The sequence below is a fragment of the Brachionichthys hirsutus genome, chromosome 10 (genome assembly GCF_040956055.1).
Source record: "Brachionichthys hirsutus isolate HB-005 chromosome 10, CSIRO-AGI_Bhir_v1, whole genome shotgun sequence".
NCBI classification, from domain to species: Eukaryota; Metazoa; Chordata; class Actinopteri; order Lophiiformes; family Brachionichthyidae; genus Brachionichthys; species Brachionichthys hirsutus.
In genome coordinates, this window is record NC_090906.1 from 12,056,865 (window position 1) to 12,080,080 (window position 23,216).

The following is a 23,216-nucleotide window of genomic DNA, read 5'->3' on the forward strand; positions in this document are numbered from 1 at the left end:
GAGAGGAGGAGGGCAAAGGAACCGTTTACTCTCGCCAAACTGTCAAAGAGAAATGTACACAAAATATGAAAATGCTGATGAGGCACTTTTCCCTGAGCGGTCGGGGTCAAAAATAACATCGGGTAGGAAAATGGGAAAAGAAAGCCCTGCAAGAGCCGATTAGACACACACACACACACACACACACACATCCCTATCGGAAGAGAGAATGACACGGTTCAGCTCAGACATAAGAGAGAAGCCGCTTTGGTGTGCGATTAATCCACGTCATCCTCGTTGTCCTGCGGCGCGGTGGCGGAGTGGTTAGCGCTGTCGCCTCGCGGCAACAAGGTACCGGGTTCGGATCCTATTTGTTTGGCCGCTCTGTTTGTTTAGGTATTTACCTCCGGAGTTCATCTGTTTGTCTGTTAGCAGCGTAACTCAAAAAGATACAAGCGGACCTTGATGACATTTTACACATGAAGGCGCCAGTTCATCACGCACACACACACACCTTTGAACAATTGCATGTTGTTGGAGGTGGGAGGAAGCAGGAGAACCCGGAGAGAACCCACGCAGAGAACACGCAAACTCCTCACAGAAAGTCGAATGTGAAAAAGCTTTGAGCGCATGAGTTCGATCCGTTTCAGGGTTTTGTTTACATTTAAGTGTGTCGTTTTGGCCTTTGAGGCACAAAATGCTGACGCTTCCATTTGTTGCACTGATTTTCTGCTTGTACTTTTCTTGTTGCGCCACATTTGCCGCGTTTTTTTTATGTTAGATTGTTTTATAACACGTGATGTGAAGCAGGACGGCACTCTTTTAAAACAGAAAAGGTGTTTGTATAACTCAAAACCATTCATCCAATCAAAAGTTCAAGTGTCTCCGTATTTGGGCTCATTATAGACACAGGTCTGGTAAATGTTTGGCGCCGTGGCATTCATTCATTATTATTGTAGTGGTACGGAATGGATGGGACGTATTACAGCATCTCATTAAATAGTTCCATCTGGTCGGCCACGAGTTTGTTTCCCTCAACCCTACTCCAGACTCAAAGTATTTTTACCTTGTGTATTCAGCTGAAGTACTTTGCTAAAGAAAGGATCTGCGTTCTGCCTTCGCCATAAGATAACGGGTGGATGAAAATCTTCATACTTTCTGTACCCCCCCCCCCCCCCCCCCTTCCGCACACCGGGTGCCGAGCCACAGCCAACAAGAGTAACTATAGTAACAGCATGGGAAGACATTGGACATTGTGCTCTGCGCTCTATTCAGTCAGTCATGTGCTAATTACTAGTCTGCCTGTACCCAAATACGTTTTCTGTCGTCTCCTGGCGGTGTCAGACTTTTCACGCATTTCAGCGGCGCGTGGAAGGACCCCCCCTGTTTGTCTGATCAGATCCTCGGGAAGGTCTCAGCCGGGACTCCGATCACACGGAGGGGAATCTCAGTACACAGGTAGGAGGGGAAAAACGAACCAGACATCTGCACAACGTGGGCAGAGGAACGCCGTACCATCATATTTGGTGATGTTAAAAGATTACGATGGCAGCACTGTGACGCAGTAGGTGGCGCTGTTGCCTGACAGCAAGGAGGTTCCAGGTTCGATTCCTTTCTGTGTGGAGTTTCTATGTTCTCCCTGGTTTCCGCAGGTGAATTGATCACTCAGAATTGTCCATGGGTGTGTTTGTTTGTCTTTCATGCGGACCCTCAAAGAGCTGGCGTCTCATCCAGGGTGTAGCCCACCTCTCGCCCGTAGTCAGGTGGGATAGGCTCCAGCAGAAGTCAGAAGACGAGAAGAGGAATGAATGAAACACGAAGTGATCAAACATTAATGAGCTCTGTGACCCAAGAATCATGTAAAAACTATGAAACAGACAAAGTAACTAAGTCACCTTACGTTTGAAGACACTTTAACGACATATTTAGAATGTGAAACTCCTTGACAACCCAGATGTGACCCCCCCCCCCCACACTCTGAGGTGTAATTCTAACGTACTTTGTGAGCAGGCCTACGCCGGCGTCATTATGCAGACACGCCCTCTCTGACTGAATCAGCTGCCTTCACAGACCTTCTTGACACATTTTAAAAGGACACAAAAGATTTGCTCGGGTTGTGAAAAGGATTTCCTCTCGCCCGCTCTCTACGGTCCCTCTCTCCTGTCTCGGATGTGAAACGGTACATCCGCAGCTATTAGCCCGACTTACCGTCGAGCGCTGAAAAGGCACTCAGCCTACAATTCATGGCGCTCATTAGTGTAAGACGAGGCAGCGAACAAGTCCTTTAGAGATTACTCTACGCCTGCTCCTCGTCAGAGGCCTCCGGCCTGAATGGCGAGCGGCGCTCTGGTGCTCCCCTCGAACGCCAAGGGCAGGCTGATTGCCAAAGCCTCAATCAAAGGTCATGCAATTAAGCTTTGTTCCCTCTTCAATAAGGATGTGACTAACTGTCCTCGCTCATTTGAGCAGATGTGATTCTTGGCCTACGGTGAGCTTAAAGCTTCCCACCAATCACGTACACAAAGGAATGGGTTCAAGAGAGACGCATCCGCCACGCTGGTCCTCGTTCAGGACTGCAGCGGGTTCAAGGTTTTTGCAGGAGGAGCCGAACATGGGGTTCGGGAAAAGCTGGTCTCCTTGGATGTCTTTGAACGAGACATTCGGCAGAAGATAATGCCACCTATCATGGAGGGTTAATGCGCCGGTAGCTCGCATATGCTACATGCTAGGATTTACTTGATGAACATATGTATTCATATATCGTGGATTTTCCGCTATATCGTATGCATGTAAATACATTTTTATATTTCCGTTATTTTATTGATAAAATAAGCATTTTCTAGCCGAGGAAAAAGAGAAATGTAAAAAGATTGTTTTTTTTGTTATTCATTAAAACAGTATGACTAATTTAGGATTAAGAGTACAGGTAGCATTCACATATCTTAAGAGCATAATAAATATACACTACTGCTACTGTATTGTAAAGGTAATACACAAAATCATAAATCATAAAATAAATATGGTGTCGCTACTTCATGGATTTTCAATCACGGCGTCCTAGAACGTAAACGAGGGACGACTGCATATCAGCTAACCTGAATGGATATTAGGAAGCGCCGGCAGATGTTACGAGAATCTACCATGAAAGAATGTCATGTTGAGGAGAGAGCGAGAGAAAGAGAGCGAGAGAGAGGTGTCTACACCTTTACAAACCTCTACATACTTGTGTGAGAGTTATGAATACACACATCATTCATGAATCTCACTGATCCGTTACACAGATCACACTGGGTACTTGTACTACAGTAATGACCCTGACACACACACACACACACACACACACACAGATCTCACCTTTCCTGCGGTGTACTCAGGCGGAGGAAGTTCGGGTTACATGTGACCCAGTTCTGGAGATATGTGGCTGAAAACAGCTCCGTGATTAACGACGCTACGAGCGTCTGCAGCTTCAGACGCTCGTCATGCTCTTAAGTAGCAGAATTTGCTGATATGGAAAAACAAAGTTGATGAAACGGAAGCCAAAGCCAGCAGAGCGTCCTAACGGAGTCAGACAGAGATGCATCTCCTCCTGGAGGGCCAGCATCGCAGCATCGCAGCTGGCTCCGCGCAAAAAAGGCTAAAATAAATGTCCCCGACCGTATGAAGAGCATTTGTACGCGCCTCTTAACAGCCACTCCAGCGCCGAGCCATTTCATTCAACAGGCCCTCGTTTTGGATTTTCAAAAGGGAAAAAGTAATGTGTCATCAGCCTGCGATGTTGACTGGGCTCGTTGAACCGCAGCAGTTCAATCTCCTACGTCTCAGTCTGCTACTGTTAACACAATCGTAAGAATGACTCTACGGAACGCCCGTGAACAGTTTTGAACTGAATATGTAAAAGAGGGTTCAACGGCTGTGTCTGTGGCCTCTGCTCTCAGTTCGTCCATTAGTCCTGGACAAGGTGACCGTCCTCTCTGCTCTTACAGGTGCCATCCGCCGCACATGTCCTGTCCCCAACCTCCAGGCCATGGCCCGGTACCGGCTAGTGAGGCATTTGTTACCGGGCCGCACAGAAAGAATAAATTATGTACGCAATTTCTGTTTTATTAATTAGTAGAATCTGAACAGGTGTTTTATTCTGAAAAACGACTCGACTGTGAATCGTCACCTGCAGTAAAAAAAATAAATACAAAATCTTTGGAGAACTTTGCAAATGGGAAAAGACCGACGGAGGAAGAGGAGCCCAAGAAACAGAAACAGAAACAGACAACACCAGGAGTCAGACTTAAAACACGGGGTTATCAACAGGTGACTCGTGCAGCAGGTCCGCGCTGCATGAGTCACGCGACTGGAAATGGAAATTTAGGCAACTTTACCCTCGAAAGGAAGAACGCAAACGCACACACTGGTGACGGCTCAATGGAAAGAGGCGCACGGCGAAGACAAATGATGCATGCAAACACAAACAAATGCTCATGGGAGCATAAATATTCCCTTCCCTTCCCAGTCACAACACACACACACACACACACACACACCATATGATTACTGGTTGGGCTTTCCCAGGCGGTTTACTGGCCAACGCTGTTTACGTGTCAACAACAAACAGCACTCAGAGACAGAAGCACGGCGCTTTGCTGGAGGCCGAAAGCGTTCCATCGGCAGAGAACAAGTTCAGAAGACGTCTTTGTTCATCGCCGGATTAAAACGTGGGTCTCTGCAAAAGCAAGAGACGGAATCGGATCACTCCGGAACCGGACAGTACAAAGACAACACGTCTAGACCTCATCGGCTTTTACTGAGGAACCTGACGGGTTAAAGAGTCCAACAAGAGCGGCCGCTCTCAGCCTGCAGCCTCCAGGACGGAGGTCGAAGTTAGTTCTTTGTCCCCTGAACACCAGCGGAGCCCGGGTTAATGTCAGAGGCCCGTCCTGCTTTCATTCCAATGAAGACTCGTTCCTCTTCCTAACCGGAAGCCTTTTTCACCCTTGTTGGGGAACGTTAACGGAAAAGATGGAGATAAAATCCACTCCTGTGAGACGAATATTAATCAGCCGAGGTCAAATATTGAGCTGGGAAAGTGATTTCTGATTCATGTGGAGCTGCAGCTTCTGTCTGCATGAAGTAAACCACCGTCAGCTGCAATGACATCATGCTGGTACTTCCTGCTAGGTATACTACATCATTTTATATATGTATATATATATATATATTTATATTCCATCGTCATTCATTCCTTTATCACAACTACCACTAGAGCTCATCACTCCAGCTCCTCCTCTTGATCTCTTCATCGTCCCCACCTATCATTCCTGTCTCATTTTGTCGATTCCACATTCACACTTCGCCAGCTTTTCACCACTGATGTCGTGTTTTGGGGTTATTTTGCAGGTAAAGTGTGTGTGTGTGTGTGTGTGTGTGTTGGCTTCTGGATGCTACAGACTTCCACAGCTGTTTCTACCAGACGCTAATGAGCCGCTGCAGCTGTGAGTCTTCTCGTACACGCACACACACACACTTATCTGTGAACATACATCTGGGGATGGAACCCGTCTGTTGGTCGGCGGTTCCCTCGGAGATCAGCCGCCTCGGTCTTAACATCCAGGACTAGATGTTAAGTCCGGTCAGCCCGAACCCGAAGGAAATGTCCTGACGTGCTCGTCTCAAAGCGATATTACGTCTGCAGCGATAACGAGGGAGGCGTTGGGCAGCCTGGACGCGTTCCCGTCAGTCAGCTGCTGTTTCATTACACGCCATGCGTTTTCTGCAGAGGACGCCTTTGATCACTGATACCCACTGGCCGTTTCCACCGTGGAGACCATCTGCGCCTGCATGCATCAGTCAGGACGCGGTTTAAACAAAAAAACACTCCGTACAGAGACGACTGGAAGCTCTGAAGATCCCAGTGAGGAACTAGGAAAGCACTCAGAGAACAAACGTCCGCCAAGCAGCTCATTCCCCTCCTAACTGGATTCACCTGAAACGGCGTGCGAGACGTGACCGCCGCCCCTTCTCTTTGTTCAACCTTTCCTGTCACTCACTGCTGCCGACAGAAAAAGGAGAGATGGCGACTAAATATGATCTTCTTCAGAAGAGCAGCGCGCCCCGCAGCGAGGAAGAGGAGGAGGAGGAGGCAGCGCTATAAGAGGGAACGTGGGCCCCGGCTCTGCAGCGGAGGTCCGGGTCGGCGCTGGGAGCCACAGTAGTAATTACTGGGAGACCGATTGCTGACAGGACCTTCCCAGCAGCCTGTGGTTAGCCGGATGGAGCTGGGGGGGAGGAAGCTTCAAATGTACAGGAATGACAGATGCTCTGCAGATGACTTCAGGGTGGTTCTGGGCACGGATGCCACTTTTCCCCTTTAGTTGATAAAAACAAATAAATAAATAATTCTCCTCTAAATTGAAATGTTTTTTTTTTTTAACAGACTGGGTGGCAGAAATTCCAGCAGAGACGGACCACATTAGATGGTCACATTTCATTTTTGTTCAATGCGCTTTACCAGACATTTCTTCTGAAACACCACCAGTCATGTGTTCTCCTCGTCTTTATTTCAAATCATTCTGAACAGGAGATGATTTAGTCCAAACGGCAGGTCGCCGTTTGCGATGAAACTCTGCAAACAGAGACCAGATGTCCTGAAACAGGCCTGAAACAGGCCTGAAACAGGCCTGAAACAGGCCTGAACCCACTTCACAGACGGAGTGGGAGGAATGTGTGATTGTGGTGGGCAAAGCATCGCCACTACCGCCAGAATGCACCATTTTCCAACCGGTCTGTGCCAGTTTCTTTCTCAGGGTGATCATTTGAGATCTCTTGGGATTGCTCGTCATGACCGTATGGGTGATCCAAGCCGGTATTTTAGTCAACAAGCCGGTATTTTAGTCAACCAATAGGATTAGAAATGAGACAATAAGAGGGACAGTGAAGGGTAGACATTTTGGAGATAAGATCAGAGAGGACAGACTTCGATGTCCAGAGGAGAGACGGGGACTATATCGGTAGAAGGACGACCCGGGCCGACTCACCTCGGAGGGTTTCTTGTGCTGGTGGTGGACCCACGTGCTGCTGGTGCCCATACTCTTGGATGACCTGGACCACGACGTCAGCTGACCTGCGGTGAAAGAAAAACAGCGACACCCTGATTGGTGGAATCAAACACGGGCACAATGGCGCTTCCGGTCGCAGGCGTCTGACCAGAAAAGATCTTCTGAATGCTCACGGGTCTGGAGCAGAACGTCCGACGGGCTTCTGTTTGATGTTTAATGATGATGAAACGCAGCCATTATGGACCCAGACAGTCAAGAAGAGCAACAAGCTCAAGCTTCAGTGAGTCGACAACGAGTCCAAGGATGCGAGAGTCGATTCAACCAGAGCACATCGAAACAAAGACTCTTCCGGCGCCTGAGCCAGACAGGCCGAGCCTGAGTGATGATGATGATGGATGAAGAGGTTTAATAAGTAATGACAGCGTGAACTGCATCTTGTTAAGCAGCGAGCACCACTGTGGTCCGTAACAAGCTCATCAATACACAACTTAATGTCAATTAAACAAACGGCTTCAGTCGGCAGGCCTGGGTGTGTGTGTGTGTGTGCGTGTGTGCGCGTGTGTGCGTGTGTGTGTGATTTATTGAGTATTTCTACTTTCCCATCATGAGGCTGATGCAACACATCTCTCGGCTACGAGCTCCGTCTCATCGGTGCCGCCTGAAGCCTGTCATTTAAAATGGAATCACACTGGCAGATTGCAAAACACAATGTGTCAATGTTGTGTAATATGGCATATACATACGTGTGTGTGTGTGTGTGTGTGTGTGTGTGTGTGTGTGTGCGTTTCCTCCTCCTCACCATATTTCCCTTGTCACCCTCCCTGCTAATTCTACTTGTGACGCCTGAACAGCTATCAGCGCCGAGGACAGAACTGCTGTCAGGCCTGTCTTCAGAAATACCGAGTCCCTCTGTCCACACACACACACACACACACGCACACGCACGCACGCACGCACGCACACACACACACACACACACACACACACACACACGTGCATGCTTGTGGTCAAACATGAACACACTTTTGTCCAACATCACACACACTTTGCAAATGATGTCAGTCATAGGTGTGCGTACTTTGCATGCTCATAAACACACACAAAGACAGACACACACACACACACACACACACTCACACTCACACTGTCTGCTGTCAGGAGGACGGACTGACGGGACAGGAAGTGTGAGGTGAGCTGTAGAATCAATAGCAGGTGGCCGTTGGTCCACCTCGACATGCACAACACAGACCCTTCTCTATGACTCTATTTACTCCGAACAAACAACAGTGCAAAACGGCGGCCGGGCGACACGTGACGCCGCTGCAGCTCATTTGGCGTGACGAGTCCCGTGTGCTCGGAGCAGCCATTTAGCACCGATAGCATGAGATTACAGAGATCCAGCGCCATGACAGGCTCACCCTGAGAGGGCGCTGTGTGCAATTATGGTCTCAACTATTCCTCTTATTAGCATTTCGGTCAATCAAGCGGAGACGACCAGCATTTTGGTTCCTTTTTCTCCTGTTTAATATCAGATTTGTCCCAAACAGGCTAAATGATCGGCTCGAAGCTTTTCACATCGACGTCAGACATAACTCGCTGCATGCCGTGTGAAAGTGCTCCACCCACCTGAGGGAGGGGCAATGTGTGTGTGTGGGGGGGGGGGGGGCACCTGAACCCAAGGAAGCGGGACCCCCATCGCCAACCGACCACAGGAAATGAAAGAAAACGGAATATTTGGATTGTGACTTCGTGTTCTCTTTGTTGTGGCTGAAAATTAAGACATTTTTTCATTTTAGCGTCTTCCCTTCTTCTTTAGCGTCTTCCCTTCAGTCACCAAGTAACTTTTTTTTTTAGCTTACGTAAACTTGCGCATCCCCACGCACACACACGGGGGGCAGCTGCACCGCTCCGTCTCTGCGGTCAGACATCCGAACGGGCTGCAGCTCAGCTGGAGGCTACCATCGTGGCTGTGCGTTAATTAAAGCCCTGCATGGCGCATGGCAGCCAGAATTATCCCGGGCATCCTTCAATTTGAGACCTGATAACTTCACGGCAGCAGATGCAGCGGGACCAGAAGAAAAACGCAACTGGCGAAAGCACTTTTCACGATGATCCCGAGGAAGAAGCGACAACAGAACGTCATCCTCCAGAAGAATCGTCCGTAGTGTAACGAGTGTGGATGGTTGTCTGTCTCTGTGTGAGGCCCTGGCGACGCGTCCGAGGTGTACCCTGCCCCCCGCCCATAGCAAGCAGGGACGAATCGCCCGGAACGAAACCGGTCCAAGATTTCGGGGACGCCGTTCTATGTGACGTCACTCTCATCTCTTTCCGGATGCACTCAACCGCAGCCTGATTTACATTTCTGGGTTCATTCGTGTTCCTTTCCCTACACCAGCTCCCCCCCCCCCCACCCCCACACCCCCAACACACAGGCTAAATAACTTTCACCACCGCCTTCATCCTTCATACCGACCCCGGCCTGCCCGGCCCGCCCGCCAACACGTCGAAAACGCTGTCGCGTTCTAGAAGGGAAAAATCCTCAGAAGACGAGGACACGACGAAGAAAGTCTATATGCAGAGTGAGCACGAAAAAGATCCTGCTGGAGCTTCAGGCAGCTCGACACACACACAAGCTCACTTCCTGACACCTTTTGAGTCACACACACACACACACACACACACACTCACACTCCCCTGTATTTCCCTCCAACTTACTGTCAGTGGTGTCGGAGTCGTTGCTGCTCGTGGAATATTTTCTCCTCTTCTTCTCGCGCTCCATCTGTCGGGGGGGGGGGGGGGGGGGGGGGGGAGAGGGGCGAGAGAAAGAGAGAAATGACGAGTGATGTTTGCCACAAAAACACAAGTGTTTATGAAATAATGCGCTGATGGCACCAATCTGTCAGAACCCGGGGTCGGCAGGCCGCCAGAATAATCCCACTCCGTCACCGCTACACGTTCGGACTCTGTGGACAGTGATGCCGTCGTTCCGTCTCCACACGTGCATCTGGAGTCTCTCTCCATCCCAGCTGGGAATTCATCGTTTATTAAGGCTTTATTTACTGGATTCTAGATCCAGAGCTGGATCAAAGATGCAACAAATCCGTTTGTTTATTGATCGATAAAAAAATGACTTCAACCGCATCATTCTCCAGCTCCTCTGCGTTCAGATGCGTAGCTGCAGGGTTAGCACCGGAGCTAACGCGCTAACCAGCATTGATTAAATGCAAAGCTCCAGAGAAGAATTCCCTGTTTGTGAAGAACACAGACATTTTTTTTTTTTTGCTTCCAGCAGCAGCTAGAGACTCATTTTCAGCTTAGCTCTTTTTAGTCGAGTCTTTTAATCCGTGTTTGGAATGGATGTCTCCTTCTTAAACGAATATTAACACCTTGCATGTTTATTCCCTCTCCCGGGGGGGACGGCCTTTCCCTGACACTGGAAATGACCGGAAACCTACAGGAATGCTCATCGGATGACTCCAGACACCCTGTTGGGACAGAATGAATCATTCTAGAACATCTTGTGACTTATAAATTAAGAGGGTTGCTCTTCAAATAGACTCCACTCAATCATATAAACCAATAAAATAAGATCAAATCCATCAGTGAAGCGCAAAACGAGGCCACAGCGTCATTCAGCAGGCGCAATAAACCAAGCAACCCAAAGCGAGTATGGAGACTCAGACTCCGCCTGCTAAAGAGTTCACTTTGTTTCTCTCAAAAACCCAAAGCAGTTTGGTTCTGATATTATTCAGGACGACTAGAAGACAGACAACCCGCCGTATCGAAGCCCACTGGCTGGATCCACCAGGACCAGGAACCTGGCTGGGAAGCAAACGCTTCCTGGACGCTTCCCACCGGCTCCTCGCGTTTTATTACAAGTTGGCTCCAGCGATGCCGACGTCTCACCAAGATGCTTTGCCTGGAGCTAAACTGCTGCTTCTCCTGCGCCAACCAATCAGCAGCGGCAGCGGCGGCTCCGACACGCTTCCTGTGCACACAGAGCCTCATGTCCATCGCCAGCATCGGAGCCGCGAGATCTCTTTCCCATCATGCAACAGGACTTGCAGAGGCATTTCTGCTCATTGGTCTGATGTGACATTCCTTATTCCCCGTCTCCAGTCACCGATTGGTGGAATGCTAATTGGGTTTGGTCTCTGTCGTTTGCAGCTCAACCCGTCCGTTGACAGGACAGTTGTTGACCTCTGGTTCCGTTGGCGGCCCGGCGTAGGGAACCCACTGACCCATTAAAGGGACAATGCCCCTCCCCTTTCTTTCTGGAGCAGGACCTGCCATAACGTTCTTTTTCTCCTCCACTCCGTGTCACTCGCTCACCGTCTATCCATTCTGACTCTTATCCTCGGTTGCCATGTCTACGGCACCTCCCTCTTCCTCCCTCTTCCTCCATTCACACTCTCTAGCCACCGAACCAGAGCTCAGACTATAGATTGAGACATCGGCTGATCTCCGGAGAGTACAACTTCCAACGGCGTCAGAAACGCAACCTCCTTGGCGGAGCTAATGAATCCCTCCGTTTGCGGTTGTGTGATGCTTGCAGCTCCGGGTCGATGTCTGATTAGGTGTGAGGCGTTCTGGTACCAAACTGAAGCAGCTCTGGGTCCAACAGCTGGAGTCAACCAGCTGTCAGAGTGAATGAAACCATGTTGTGCGTCAAAGAAAACACGCATAAATACAAGCACATTGTGAAATAATGTGGTTTTGGTTTGGCTGAACATTTCTGAAAGCCCCCCCCCCCCTCCCGGCTCAATAAAAAGAAAGAGCAGAGAGAAGGCAGAGGAACCAGAGATAGAGAGATCAGTAAGGGAAGGAAAAAAGTGAAGGAATAAAAGAGACATATCCCAGAAGATGGAAGCGGACTGACAGGATGCAGTTCATAAATAAGGCACACAAGAGACGGACAATAACGTCCAGAACATAGAACTACCCTCATCCTCGGAACGACTTCACTCAAATCCGTTGCTGCTTGATTAAAAACAAAAAAAAGGTCAATTTAATTTAACGTCATGTGTGGCTTGTTTTCAGAGACGCACAAACACAACGAGACAAGCGGCGTCAGGGACACGCCTCGTCCTGCATGACAGGACTGTAGGAATAAAACGAGGACGCATGCACACAATTTAACCATGTACACAAACGCGTAGGAGCGCGCACGCACACACACACACACACAGCTGCCATGTGGCTAAGCTCCATTACGTTTAAGGGCTCTGAATGGGCTGCGGCCTCTTTTTGTTTTATCCATAGCACACATTAACCAAGGGGAAATGAAGTCAGCCATGACACTGCATACTGAACACACACACACACACACACACACGCGCACACACACACACACACACGGAGGGAATGGCCAATGGCAACGTTACAAACTGATCCGACGGTGAAGCGAAGGGCAGTCAGGAGGCCGTGCCCTTCGCCAAGGTCTAACCGGCCCTTTAATGAAATAAGCCCCGACCGGGCCTCCAACAGAACCGGGTCCACATCAGAGCCGGCGCCTTCAGGTCCTCCGGACGATACGGAAAGTTCAATACCGACAACAGCGCTAACCACGTCACCGCGCCGCCCACAAAGACGTCGTTGATGAACAATTAGCAGGCTAGCTATTGGTCGACACAGCCTCAATGAGAGCCCAGCCTCATCAGCCTCCACCAATGGGGGGGGGGGGGGTAATCTAGCTTTATGTACAGCATGGCTGAGAGCAAAACTAAACGAAAATAAAATCAGAAAGTAAATCTATCGGTGGCTCCGGTTAGCATTCTGCAGCTTGCTGCGTCGCCATCAGCTGCTTCGAGACCCATTTCAGTTCATGGTTTAATGTCAGCCCGAAACATTTACAATGAGACAAACAAAATCGACTGATGCATGCTGGGAAAGCCACGAATCCCGGGGAGCTAATTAACCGGCTGCCGAGAGCACGCCGTCTGACCGAGCGCTTAAAAGGGGAGAGCGCCGTCTGAGACGAGCAGCAGATAAGCCGGATCTGCAGCACCAGCGAGGCGGGAAGGTGTGTTTGTGTGTGTTTGTGCCCCCCCCCCCAGCGTCATCTACACACACTCAGCCCATACAGCGCGGGTGTAGCAGCCAATGTTGTTATTGATTAGTTACTACATTTATGTCCAGTCATTGTTCGGCCCATTAAACGCCCAACAGTCCAAAGAGTCCATCTCTGTCTCGGGCCGCGTCCCATTTATCATTCCGTCCATCCATCTGCGTGCCGAGGAGCTTTCGCCATCTGTCTTTCTGCCCGTCCACCCATTAGCATGCCATCTGTTTGCTTGTCTGCAAACACGTCTCCGCTCTGATTGGCTGTCTGGCCCATCCGTCCCCTCCCTCCGGCGCCCCCCCCCCCCCCGGATGATGGTGCATGAACGTCAGCAGAAACTCTGATGGGCTTTCGTGTGTCTTTCAGCACTTTGGGTCAGAGCGCTGCCGTGATGGTGATCTATTATTAAGAGACTGTAGCTATTCAGTGGGAAACACACACACACACACACACGCACACACACGCACGCGCACACACACACACGCACGCACGAGGATGGAGAGGATGGGCAGTCTGATAAAGAATCCTTGCATATAAATTGCTTCATAACAAACTTCGGCTTCTGTGTGTGAGCACTGAGCCGAGTTTCTGTTAATGACGATCAGCAGAGATTACGTTTAAAAGAGCGTCACAGCCCGAGGAAGAGACTCAACGACCGGCAGGGAGAGCGCAGACCTCGTCCCCCTCCTAACTGGATCGACACCGTCCACACGGTGATCTGGATCAGCACCAACAGGTTCTAGATTGTTCTTGGTATCTGAATCGGAGTCGATTTTCTGAACTGATTTTTTATGTTAAAATATTATATTTTTCCATTGACTCCACTCTGGATCTGATGAGAGGTAGGATAGAGGACCCCCCCCCCCCCCCCTCCCCACCCCACCCTACATGATTGTGTTGGAGTGGATGTGTGTTTAAGCGCCGTTGGCTTTTCCTAACAGATGCTGTGTAGATAGCAGCCGCTAGAAGGCATGCAGGGAGTACCGAAACAGACATGCACAAACACGACTGATGATATTTCCTCTCCTCCCAAAACACACACACACACACACACACACACACACACACAGAGCTATTTTTGGAACAAGCCAGTTAGGAGGAGGGGATCCAAAAAGAGTGGCTCACACAGACAGTTTGACAGGTATAGATGGAAAAAGCGCCGCAGGAGGGAATCACAGACATGAAGAAAGTGAGGTTGAGACACAGGAGGAGAGGAACAGAGGAACAGAGGAGGATAAACACAGAGGAGGAGAGACACAGGAGGAGAGGAACAGAGGAGGACAGACACAAGGGGAGAGGAACAGAGATGGGAAAATAGGTCAACTATTAGATGAATAGATGAAAAGCAAATGTCAGGGCGCGTGTGCGTCTCTGCACTTTTGTGTGTACAAAACGCCTGATGTCGGGTATCCAGAATTTACCTGCGCATCAAACGCACAAAGCCACACATCACACTCATCAAACAGCGTCATCGGGGCCGTGCCAACAGGTGTGGGAGGCAGGGCTCCGCCTGCTGGGTTTAAAAATAGAGCTCTGCTATTTAGAGCTTCACGCTGAACAGGATTTTCCATTGCGGCTCGTCTGACGTCAAAACGCTGACTGGCGGCGTGTTCAGAGCGAGGATCCCGCTCCCGGGGGGCCACAGGCCGTCCTGATACGGCGGGAAGTCCCCGTCTAATGGGCCGAGGGTCCGGATGTCTGACAGACACCACCGCCATCCTGTTGGAGCTCACGCATGAGATGGACTCCTGGTGTAAATTCTCATTCATCCTTCATTAAAGTTTTTTTTATGTAATTAAAGGGTTCACTTCTTCCGGATTTGCCAACAAACAGCATTCCCATGATGGCTCCGGATGCATTTATGATTATGTGTGTGCGTGAATAAGTGTTAATGTGGCATTTAATGCTGCAACACGCACACAAATCTAGTGCTGGTACACAACAGGAACGCACACACACACACACACTGACCACAGGGGCATCGAGCCAAGCAACCGAAATCAAATGCGTTTCCTTTATCGCCTTGCTGGCTGCAGGTCCAGAACATTAACACAATATTTATTGATGCCGCCGCCGCCACCGCCGCATCCTGGGAGCAGGAGAGAGATGGAGCGGAGAACGAGAGAAGAAAGGAATGCAAAGAAAAAAGGGGCCGAGGGCCAGACTATTTTGTAACGGAGCCTCCCGCTCTGTCTCCCAAAATCTGCTGACAAACAATAGAGGAGGTGACGGAGCCAGAGAGGCTGGGGCCCCCTGCCAAAAAAGAGAAAGAGAGGGGGAAAGAGACACAGAGAGAGAGAGAGAGAGAGAGCAAGAGGGGTGGACAGGTGGGAGGAGGAGGCGGGTGGGGGGGTGAGTGAGAGGGCTGATCCATGGCTCCGCTGCCATCAGGAGTTCATTAACTCCTGGATGGGACGGAGGAAAGGATGAAGACACTGCCCTTCACCCCCCCGCGACCCTGAAGACTCCTCCTCCGTTCATCTCCCGGCTCCTCCCCCCCCGTTCACACAGCAAATGAGAGCCTGACATACTGTGCTGTTGTTTACTTTTGCTTTTAGTAAGTTATTTATTCTTTTTTTGTGCGGCCCGGTACTAAATGGCCTTTTCAGACAGCCGACAGAAATTATGAAAAGAAGTAGTTCCACCAGAAAACCATAGGGGGCAGTGTCGCGCCGATTCAAGCAAAGCGTGACAAATATGTATACAGAAACCCCGAAGAAAAATACAGAGGAGAAAAAGCGACATGACAGCCGAGAGTTTGATGACAATAATATGAACAATAAGTGGAGGAGATGAAGATGCTGAGGTTCTCCTGGGGAGTGACCAGGTTGGACAGGATTAGAAACAAGACAATAAGAGGGACAGTGACGGTTAGACGTGTTGGAGACGAGGTCAGAGAGGACAGACTTTGATGGTTTGGACATGTCCAGAGGAGAGACAGGGACTATATCGGTAGAAGGATGCTGAGGATGGAACTGCCAGGGAACAGGACTAGAGGTCGACCCAGGAGAAGAGACATGGACGTAGTGAGGAAGGACAGGAGAGCGGCTGGTGTTGGGGAGGACGATGCAAAGGACAGGGTGAAGTGGAGAAGGTCGGGTTGCTGTGGCGACCCCACAGGGGTCAAGACAATAGTCCAGTAGTAGACAATATGCGAGTCTCAGCCAGGAGGGTGCGCTCACCTCTCTGTGTACACTAAAACACGCTCATCGGTTAAATCAATATTTGCTGCCCAGTCCTACCGAGCATCGATTCTGTGGTCCTGATCAGTGGACGGCTCGCCAGCGGGCTCAGGCCGGGTCAGCGGATCGGTACCGGCACCGACCCTGAAGGAGAAGAAGCCCGCTCAAAGCAAAACAAACAAACAAACAAAACGAACATCATCCGAAACGCCGCCGCTCTGTCGGAGAAGCGACGTCAATGACGCGTGTGCCGTTACCGTGCCGACGGTGACGCGTGTGGAGGCCGCAATTATCCTGCTAATCAGGCTGAGTCACCGCAGCTTCAGGAGAAAGACAACAAAGAGGAGGCCGAAGTCCTCCGCTGCTGTAAACACACACACACGCACGCACACACACACACACACAGTGAGCAAGCAGAGCTGGATCATGACGGCTCGCCAGCATGCCTGCAGGCTACTGCGCACGCACACGCACACGCACACACCGAGCCGTCCTGTTGTGCGACACACATGTACACGTGCACACGTGACGGACGGATGCATGTACGGAAGGGAGGGGGATTTGGAGCTACGGTTTGCGTGACGTCAGAGATCCATTCATGAACATCCCTCCTCCTCCTCCTCCTCCTCCTCCTCTTCACTACGTAGCTGCTAATGCGATACGCCGCCACGTGGGGGGGGAGCCTTGCCCACTTTCCTGGCCAATCAGAGCTCAGGATGTAATGCAGCAGACACAAATCCACACGTGTGACGACACTCCTGTCCACACACACACACACGCACGCACACACGCGTGTGTATGTGTGCACAAGTGAGGCATAACAAGTCTGCATGCTCTGGTTTCACGTGGTATGCATGAAGGGGAGGGGGGGGGGGGGTGAATCATATGGACCCCCCCCACACACACACACACACACACATTCCTGTGACTGTGCTCCTACGTCAGACGATTGATGGATGCATATGAAAACACGCCTCGTCCCTGTTGGATTGTAAACAACCAGCCTGGGGGGGGGTGTAATTACTCCTGACTCACAACGGGAGGGGCAACCTGTCAGGCCCGTGTTGTGTTGTTGCTGCTGCCGTCACTCTCCTCCAAACCAGGAGAGCTCAGACATCAAGGAGGTAAACAGCAGCCACTCCCCCCTCCGCTCCAGCTGCACAGCAGAGGGGGGGGGGTCCTCCAATTCCTTGACTATGCTTGCGTCTGGTTGCGTGATCGGCCTTCCTAAAACCAGTACTGCCCCCCCCCCCCCCCGAGGGTCTGCGCCCACAACCCGCACGCCTCGTTGCGTTCCCGCAAATGACCCCATTAGTCGCGATGGCGTAAACAAACCAAACGAACACTCTCCAAGTACCCGCGCTCGCACACGTTCCCACCGGGGCGCGTTCACGTCGACGCTTGCAGCGCAACATGGCCAAGTTTAGCCCGTTAAACGCGCACGGAGGCTTCTCCGTCTTTCCCTGCGACAGACTCGGCGCGTTGCGTCCCTCCTCCCGCAGGACGCGAACGCGCGGCTCCGGCTCACACGCGAGTGCGCCGCTGCCAAAGTGCGCACTGCCCTGCTGGCCGCTGCTAGCCTAGCTCTGGTGTAGCCGCAGCGCTGCAACACTCCCACTTCTGGATCAATCCCATTTCCATCCGCTGAGTTTATTTTTATTATTATTGTTTGTAATTTTTTTTTATTACCTTGGTTGCGGTTCCGCTTCGGGCGCAGACGCGTCCTCGGTCCTGGACGGTGCGTGGCGGTGCGTGACTCCCGGATATTAGGAGACCATTGGGAGAAGACGCGTGTCGTTGCGCAGCCGGAGAGGCTTCAAGTTCAGTTTGGATGTTAGCAGAGCTGCGAAACAGCCTCGACTCCTCCGACTCCGACCCCACGTTGGGTGACAGGACTGTCCCTTCCTTCCTCCTCCCTCCCCCCGTCACGCTGCGCGTTGACAGCGCGTCAGCTCTGCAAAGACCGGGTAACAAATCCCAAATAAAATCCCCCCCTCCCCAAAAAAAGTGAGTTGTAAACCTCTAGAAGTCAACAACAACAACAACAAACACGGCGGTGCCGTGCGCCCTCACGGTTTCTGCAGGCTGCGAGGCGCGCACGACAACACGAACACGCCGCGCACAGGAAAGCGTGTCGCATTTTGCAGAAGCGGCTCGAACGTGGTGTCAAAAAAAATGAAAATTACAATCCGGATTAGAAACGGGCGGAGGTGGAGAAAAGAAAAAATAATTCTCCATTTCCAGGTGATGAGTCAGAAAAGATCGCAGTTTGGAAACATCCACCCCCCCCCCTCCCTCAAAAAAGACACCATCCAGCGCCCCTCGTCTTCACTCCTCTGGCCCGGCGGACGCGCAAACGGCTCCGCGCAAATCCGCAGGCGGGTCTTCCCTCCAGGAGAATAAGAGACAAGACCCAACAATGAGCTCTGGCGATCATCAGCTTGAAAACTCTTTTGGCGCCATATTTATGGCGTACTTTCAATTCACCGTTCCCGCAAGCTGCACTTCCGACTCTGAGAAACGCGCGATGACTGCGCCTCGGAGAGGAGAGGACGGGGACTGAACGCTCACCTGCCAGCCCCCCCCGCGGTGCAGCCACAGACTGGTCCCTGCTCCGTGGGAATACATGGAAACCAGTTCAGCGACGCGCCGTTTATTTTCCTTTTGAACGCTGAATTATGACTTTAATTTATAGAGTAACAAGAAAAGCGCTCAGAGAGCGCAGACCTCCGCCAAGCAGCTCATTCCCCTCCTAATCGGATTTTACATCTGATCTGGATCATCATCAAAAGGTTCTAGATTGTTCCTGGTGTTTTTATCCACCAACCATGAAAAGTAAAAGTAAATCAGAGTTGATGTGTATTTTTACCTGATTTTTCTAATAAATAAATGGAGTTTTCAATGTTAAAATGTAATCTATTTATTTTCCTGACCTCATTCTGGATCAGATCCAGAAGACATTTTACATGATAGTGCAGATCGGACCCCTTTATGAGTGAATGGAATTCATATTTTACAAGATATAATTTTTTTTAAAGCCTCCATTATAGGTAAATGGGAAAATCCTGATTTTTTATTTTTTATTTTTATCGAGGCAGGTTTCCGGATCGCTCTCAACATTTAATGGGATCTAAATTAGACCAAGACACATCTTCAGATTTGTTTCATCAAGAGCCATCACAGCTCTATCTGTAATATTGAATGCACAGTAAAGGCCGAAACACAAGCGTGTACTGTACCCCATTCTCTGATAAATCTCGATAATATCCTAATCAACTGTTCCTCGTAACATTTGCAACATTTCCCGAACATTTCATCAAGAGACGTCGGTAACATTTTGAGTTATGTCTGTGCAGGTTCTCAGTCATCGAGGTAAATCACAAAGAGCAAAAAAAAGATAGAAGAATCTCTGGATCTCAAACATTTTACTCTCTGTAATTCGATTTCTACAGTAATCCTCCTCCCAGTGGACTGGTACGTCCTCCTGATGATGTCATCGCCCTCTCTGAGTCGGTGGAGGATGCTCACGCTATCACATGTTCATGCTCAACTCAGCCCACTCCTCTGGGCATTTTCATGTCTGGGGTCATTGCCAGTCAAGAGCGGTGACGTCGTTCTCCTCCAGTAAATGGGCGTGCACACAATCCCCATGATGGCGTCCCATCAGCGCAGCAGTGTGATGTCATCGGGTTTGTAGTCCTTCGTGTCTCCGAGGATTTTCTGAGATTGTGTGCCTTTTTTACTCGAGAGGATTAGGATTTAAATTTATGGTACATTATTAGTGCATACTGTAAAATAATATAAAATAACATACAATGCAGCCTCATAAGTAGCACGGTTAGCAGGAGCTAGCGTAGCACAACCAGTGTCATCCGGTGCAAAAAAATGTTGCAATCAACTTTAACTATGAAAGTCATTCCGGATCAGTCGAGGGCCCATAAGCAGAAACTCAGTGACTCGTTGAGTCTGAGCAGCTTCTAACGCTGTCACAAGTCGATCATCTCAGCCGCTTGATTCCCCTTTGCTCAGCGTTCCTCGTATCTGGAATGCACAGTCGGTATAAAAGGAGAGCCGGAAGGTCATCCTGATGCACCAACGGATGAAGCCACACTCAAGAGAGCTGCAGATGCAAGCAGACCGAGCCCGTTACGCTACGCCAAGGATGGCCGGAGCACAAATTCTCATTTCTTCTGTACCAAGTCGGGCGAGGGTGGGGTGGGGTGGGGGGGGGGGGGGGCTTTTGATGGTCTTCAGCTCAAAGTGAAACGAAGCTGTGAAGGACACAGAAGAGGGATTTCTCTGGCACTCATTCAAATGCAGCAGCAGCATCATCTTTCTCCCTCCTCTTCTTCCTCTGCTCCTCCACATAACCCGAGTTATCTGTGTGCTTCCCAATTACAGCTTTCTCCTAAGCAAGCCTGCATTAGCTGACTCATCAGGAGCGGCTGACTGCCAGAGCTGGCTGGAACGCAGTGTATTATTTCAGCATCAGTGTGTATTTCAGGCGGAGTAAGAGGGGGGGGGGGGGGGGGGGGGAGGCCATAAACCTAATGGGTGAATTCACTCAATAAAGTGGCAACTTGTGTGACTTGGAAGCCGCCCAAAGTACAACATACCGTACTCTCTGGTGCTCCTGATGGTTTTTTTCTTTCTGTGGGAATAGTGTGTATTTGCGTGTATCTGAATGTGTGTGACTTTGTCTTTCTAGGACATACTCATGGGAGAGAGTATTCCTTAAAGAAATATTTTTCAATGATGAAGCATTTGGTTGCAATGTGTGTCTAAGAAAAATACTGTTTTCGGTACACACAAAGGGAATCTTGTTCAGAGCAACAGGGAAGGTGATACGTGTGTGTGAACATCTGAGAGGAAAATAAAGAAACGACCCACTGAATTATTCTAAAAGCAACAGAAACATTCATGCTTCTCACCTGACGTCATCATAAAGGTCGCTTATTCACTTTAGTTATGCACTGAAATACAGAATGATTAAGTTAATGATTCACTTGTGCAGAAACAAGAAACATTGAAAAATGATTCTCTGGTTGGCTTCTCCATGTAGAAAACATGAGGAGGTCTTCATAGGCGGACGACCACCTGCTTCATTATATACGGGAACCTACTCCAAACATTTGGAATTGGTTATCATGAGCAATTTAAACTTTATAAAATTAAAAATTATTTTGTGAAGGGAGAAAGTTAAGTAGAATAAAAAGTTGATTAAGGCTATATGCCATTTCAATATTCAAGATTCAAGATTCAAGATCCTTTATTGTCATTATGCGAACATAATAAAATTGTGAGAAGGCCCATGGCTTAAGGCACACATCATAACATAATCAAATCAATAACTAAATTCTCTCTATTTAAAGGAACAATATATATATACTCTCTTTGTGACTAAGACGGACTGGTATACTCTATACCATATATACTTTATGTAACTGTAATCTGATTACCTGCCATGTTTCACATTAAATAGATGTAATCCAGTTGACTACAACAACAGAGAGGAGCCCCTGTGTATGTTTCATATAAGTGTAGTTTTCACAATGACCGCTGGGTGGCGCCAGTTTGAAACGCGGCAACCCCGAAAAAACAACTTCCGGGCTCCACCTCGCAGGCCGGAAGTTACCTCATTTGAATGTGTCGGAGGAAAAGGAAGATGTCTTCCTTCGACGTTGAAGACTTTATCCAGCAGAACAGAGTCGTCGCCGACCGCGTGGAAACGTTCAGGACTTACGCGGAGAGTGAGAAGCAGTGGCGGGGCCGGAGAGAGTTCATCCTGCGGAACATTAGCGACTTCCGGAAGAAGCAGACGAACTACCTGCTGTCTCTGTCCATGGTCTGGGCGAACAACGTGTTCATGGGCTGCAGGTACAGCGCGGAGCTCCTGGACAAAGTGAAGGAAATGGCGGAAGGGATCGAGGTGGAGGACGCGCCGGTGTTCAAGACCAGAGATGAGATTATGAAGAAGCAACAGGTATGTCTGTACGCACGCACGCACGCACACACACGCACACACGTGTTTACATCTTCGTGTGTTTCTCCTCCACTGTAGGCTTGATCGGCTCAGCCGGAGGACTGAGGGTCGGACACACAGGCTGTGCGTCCCCTGCCGGAGGACTGAGGGTCGGACACACAGGCTGTGCTTCTGTCCTAAGCTGGGCCGCATGGTTCACCATCCCGTACTATTTATTATGGATCTGAGCGTGACCTCAACCTCAAGCATCAGCATTTCATTATTCAGTGAAAATGTTTCCAGTGTTGTAGCTTTACTGTTTTATTTTTTTTAGTGGACTCGCCGTCTGTGTGGATTCTCAGTCGGCGAGGTAAATCAAGAAGAGCAAAAAAAAAATCAACAGGGCGTGTTTAAGGTTGGTTGAAGATGTTTCAACTCAGAACTGAAGAAACCTCTTGGATGAGGTGAGCCGTCTTCAAGCGAGTCCATCCATCTTCCGCCTCTTCTCCAGGGCCGTTTTGTTTTCTTTGCTCTTCTTGAAGTGTACTAAATGGTTTTAGTCCCCTTTTTTATGCATCTTGTTCTTGCCTGAAGAACAATACATTTTTATCTTCCTGTCATTGAATTGGATTTTTCTTTTTACTCCTAGATTGACTTCTTTGCAGTAAGTTCTGTTCTGCCTTCCTCTTTAGTTCCTTCTGATGTTCTTGCTGTAAATGTCTGAAGTGAAATGCTACGAGCATTCTCATTGGTCCCAATTGCCTCATACATGCAATCGCCAATCCGTTAACAAAATAGTTATTTGATTTTCCTGTTCGTAGATAATGTCACGAAGTTGAATTGACAGATAATTTTACATTTTACAGAGCGGAAGGATTTGAATTGAGATCAGTGGAATCGGTTATAAATCACGTGCTGAACTCCAATGTCATTTCTCAGGTTCTGCCATTTTAGGGAAACTTTCAAATAAATTTTTACCAAAAAAA

General features: G+C 49.4%; 2 protein-coding genes across 2 annotated transcripts in view; one reads left to right on the forward strand and one right to left on the reverse strand.

Annotated features, from left to right (window-relative positions):
• Nucleotides 1–19,165, reverse strand: part of jade2 (jade family PHD finger 2) — a 56,769-nt gene extending 37,604 nt beyond the window's left edge. The window contains exons 1-3 of the mRNA XM_068744018.1: nucleotides 17,958–19,165; nucleotides 9,741–9,804; nucleotides 7,005–7,090 (exon numbers count right to left, since the gene is read on the reverse strand). Of these exons, the coding sequence (XP_068600119.1) occupies nucleotides 7,005–7,090; nucleotides 9,741–9,804 (150 nt within the window). The 5' untranslated portion in view covers nucleotides 17,958–19,165. The remainder of the gene's footprint in view (nucleotides 1–7,004; nucleotides 7,091–9,740; nucleotides 9,805–17,957) is intronic.
• A 2,756-nt stretch (nucleotides 19,166–21,921) lies between these two features.
• On the forward strand, nucleotides 21,922–23,205 carry cdkn2aipnl (CDKN2A interacting protein N-terminal like). Its single transcript, XM_068744019.1, has 2 exons — nucleotides 21,922–22,251; nucleotides 22,330–23,205. Exons 1-2 carry the CDS (start codon nucleotides 21,934–21,936, stop codon nucleotides 22,333–22,335), a joined length of 324 nt encoding a protein of 107 aa, XP_068600120.1. The 5' UTR covers nucleotides 21,922–21,933; the 3' UTR covers nucleotides 22,336–23,205.
• Nucleotides 23,206–23,216: the final 11 nt, after the last annotated feature.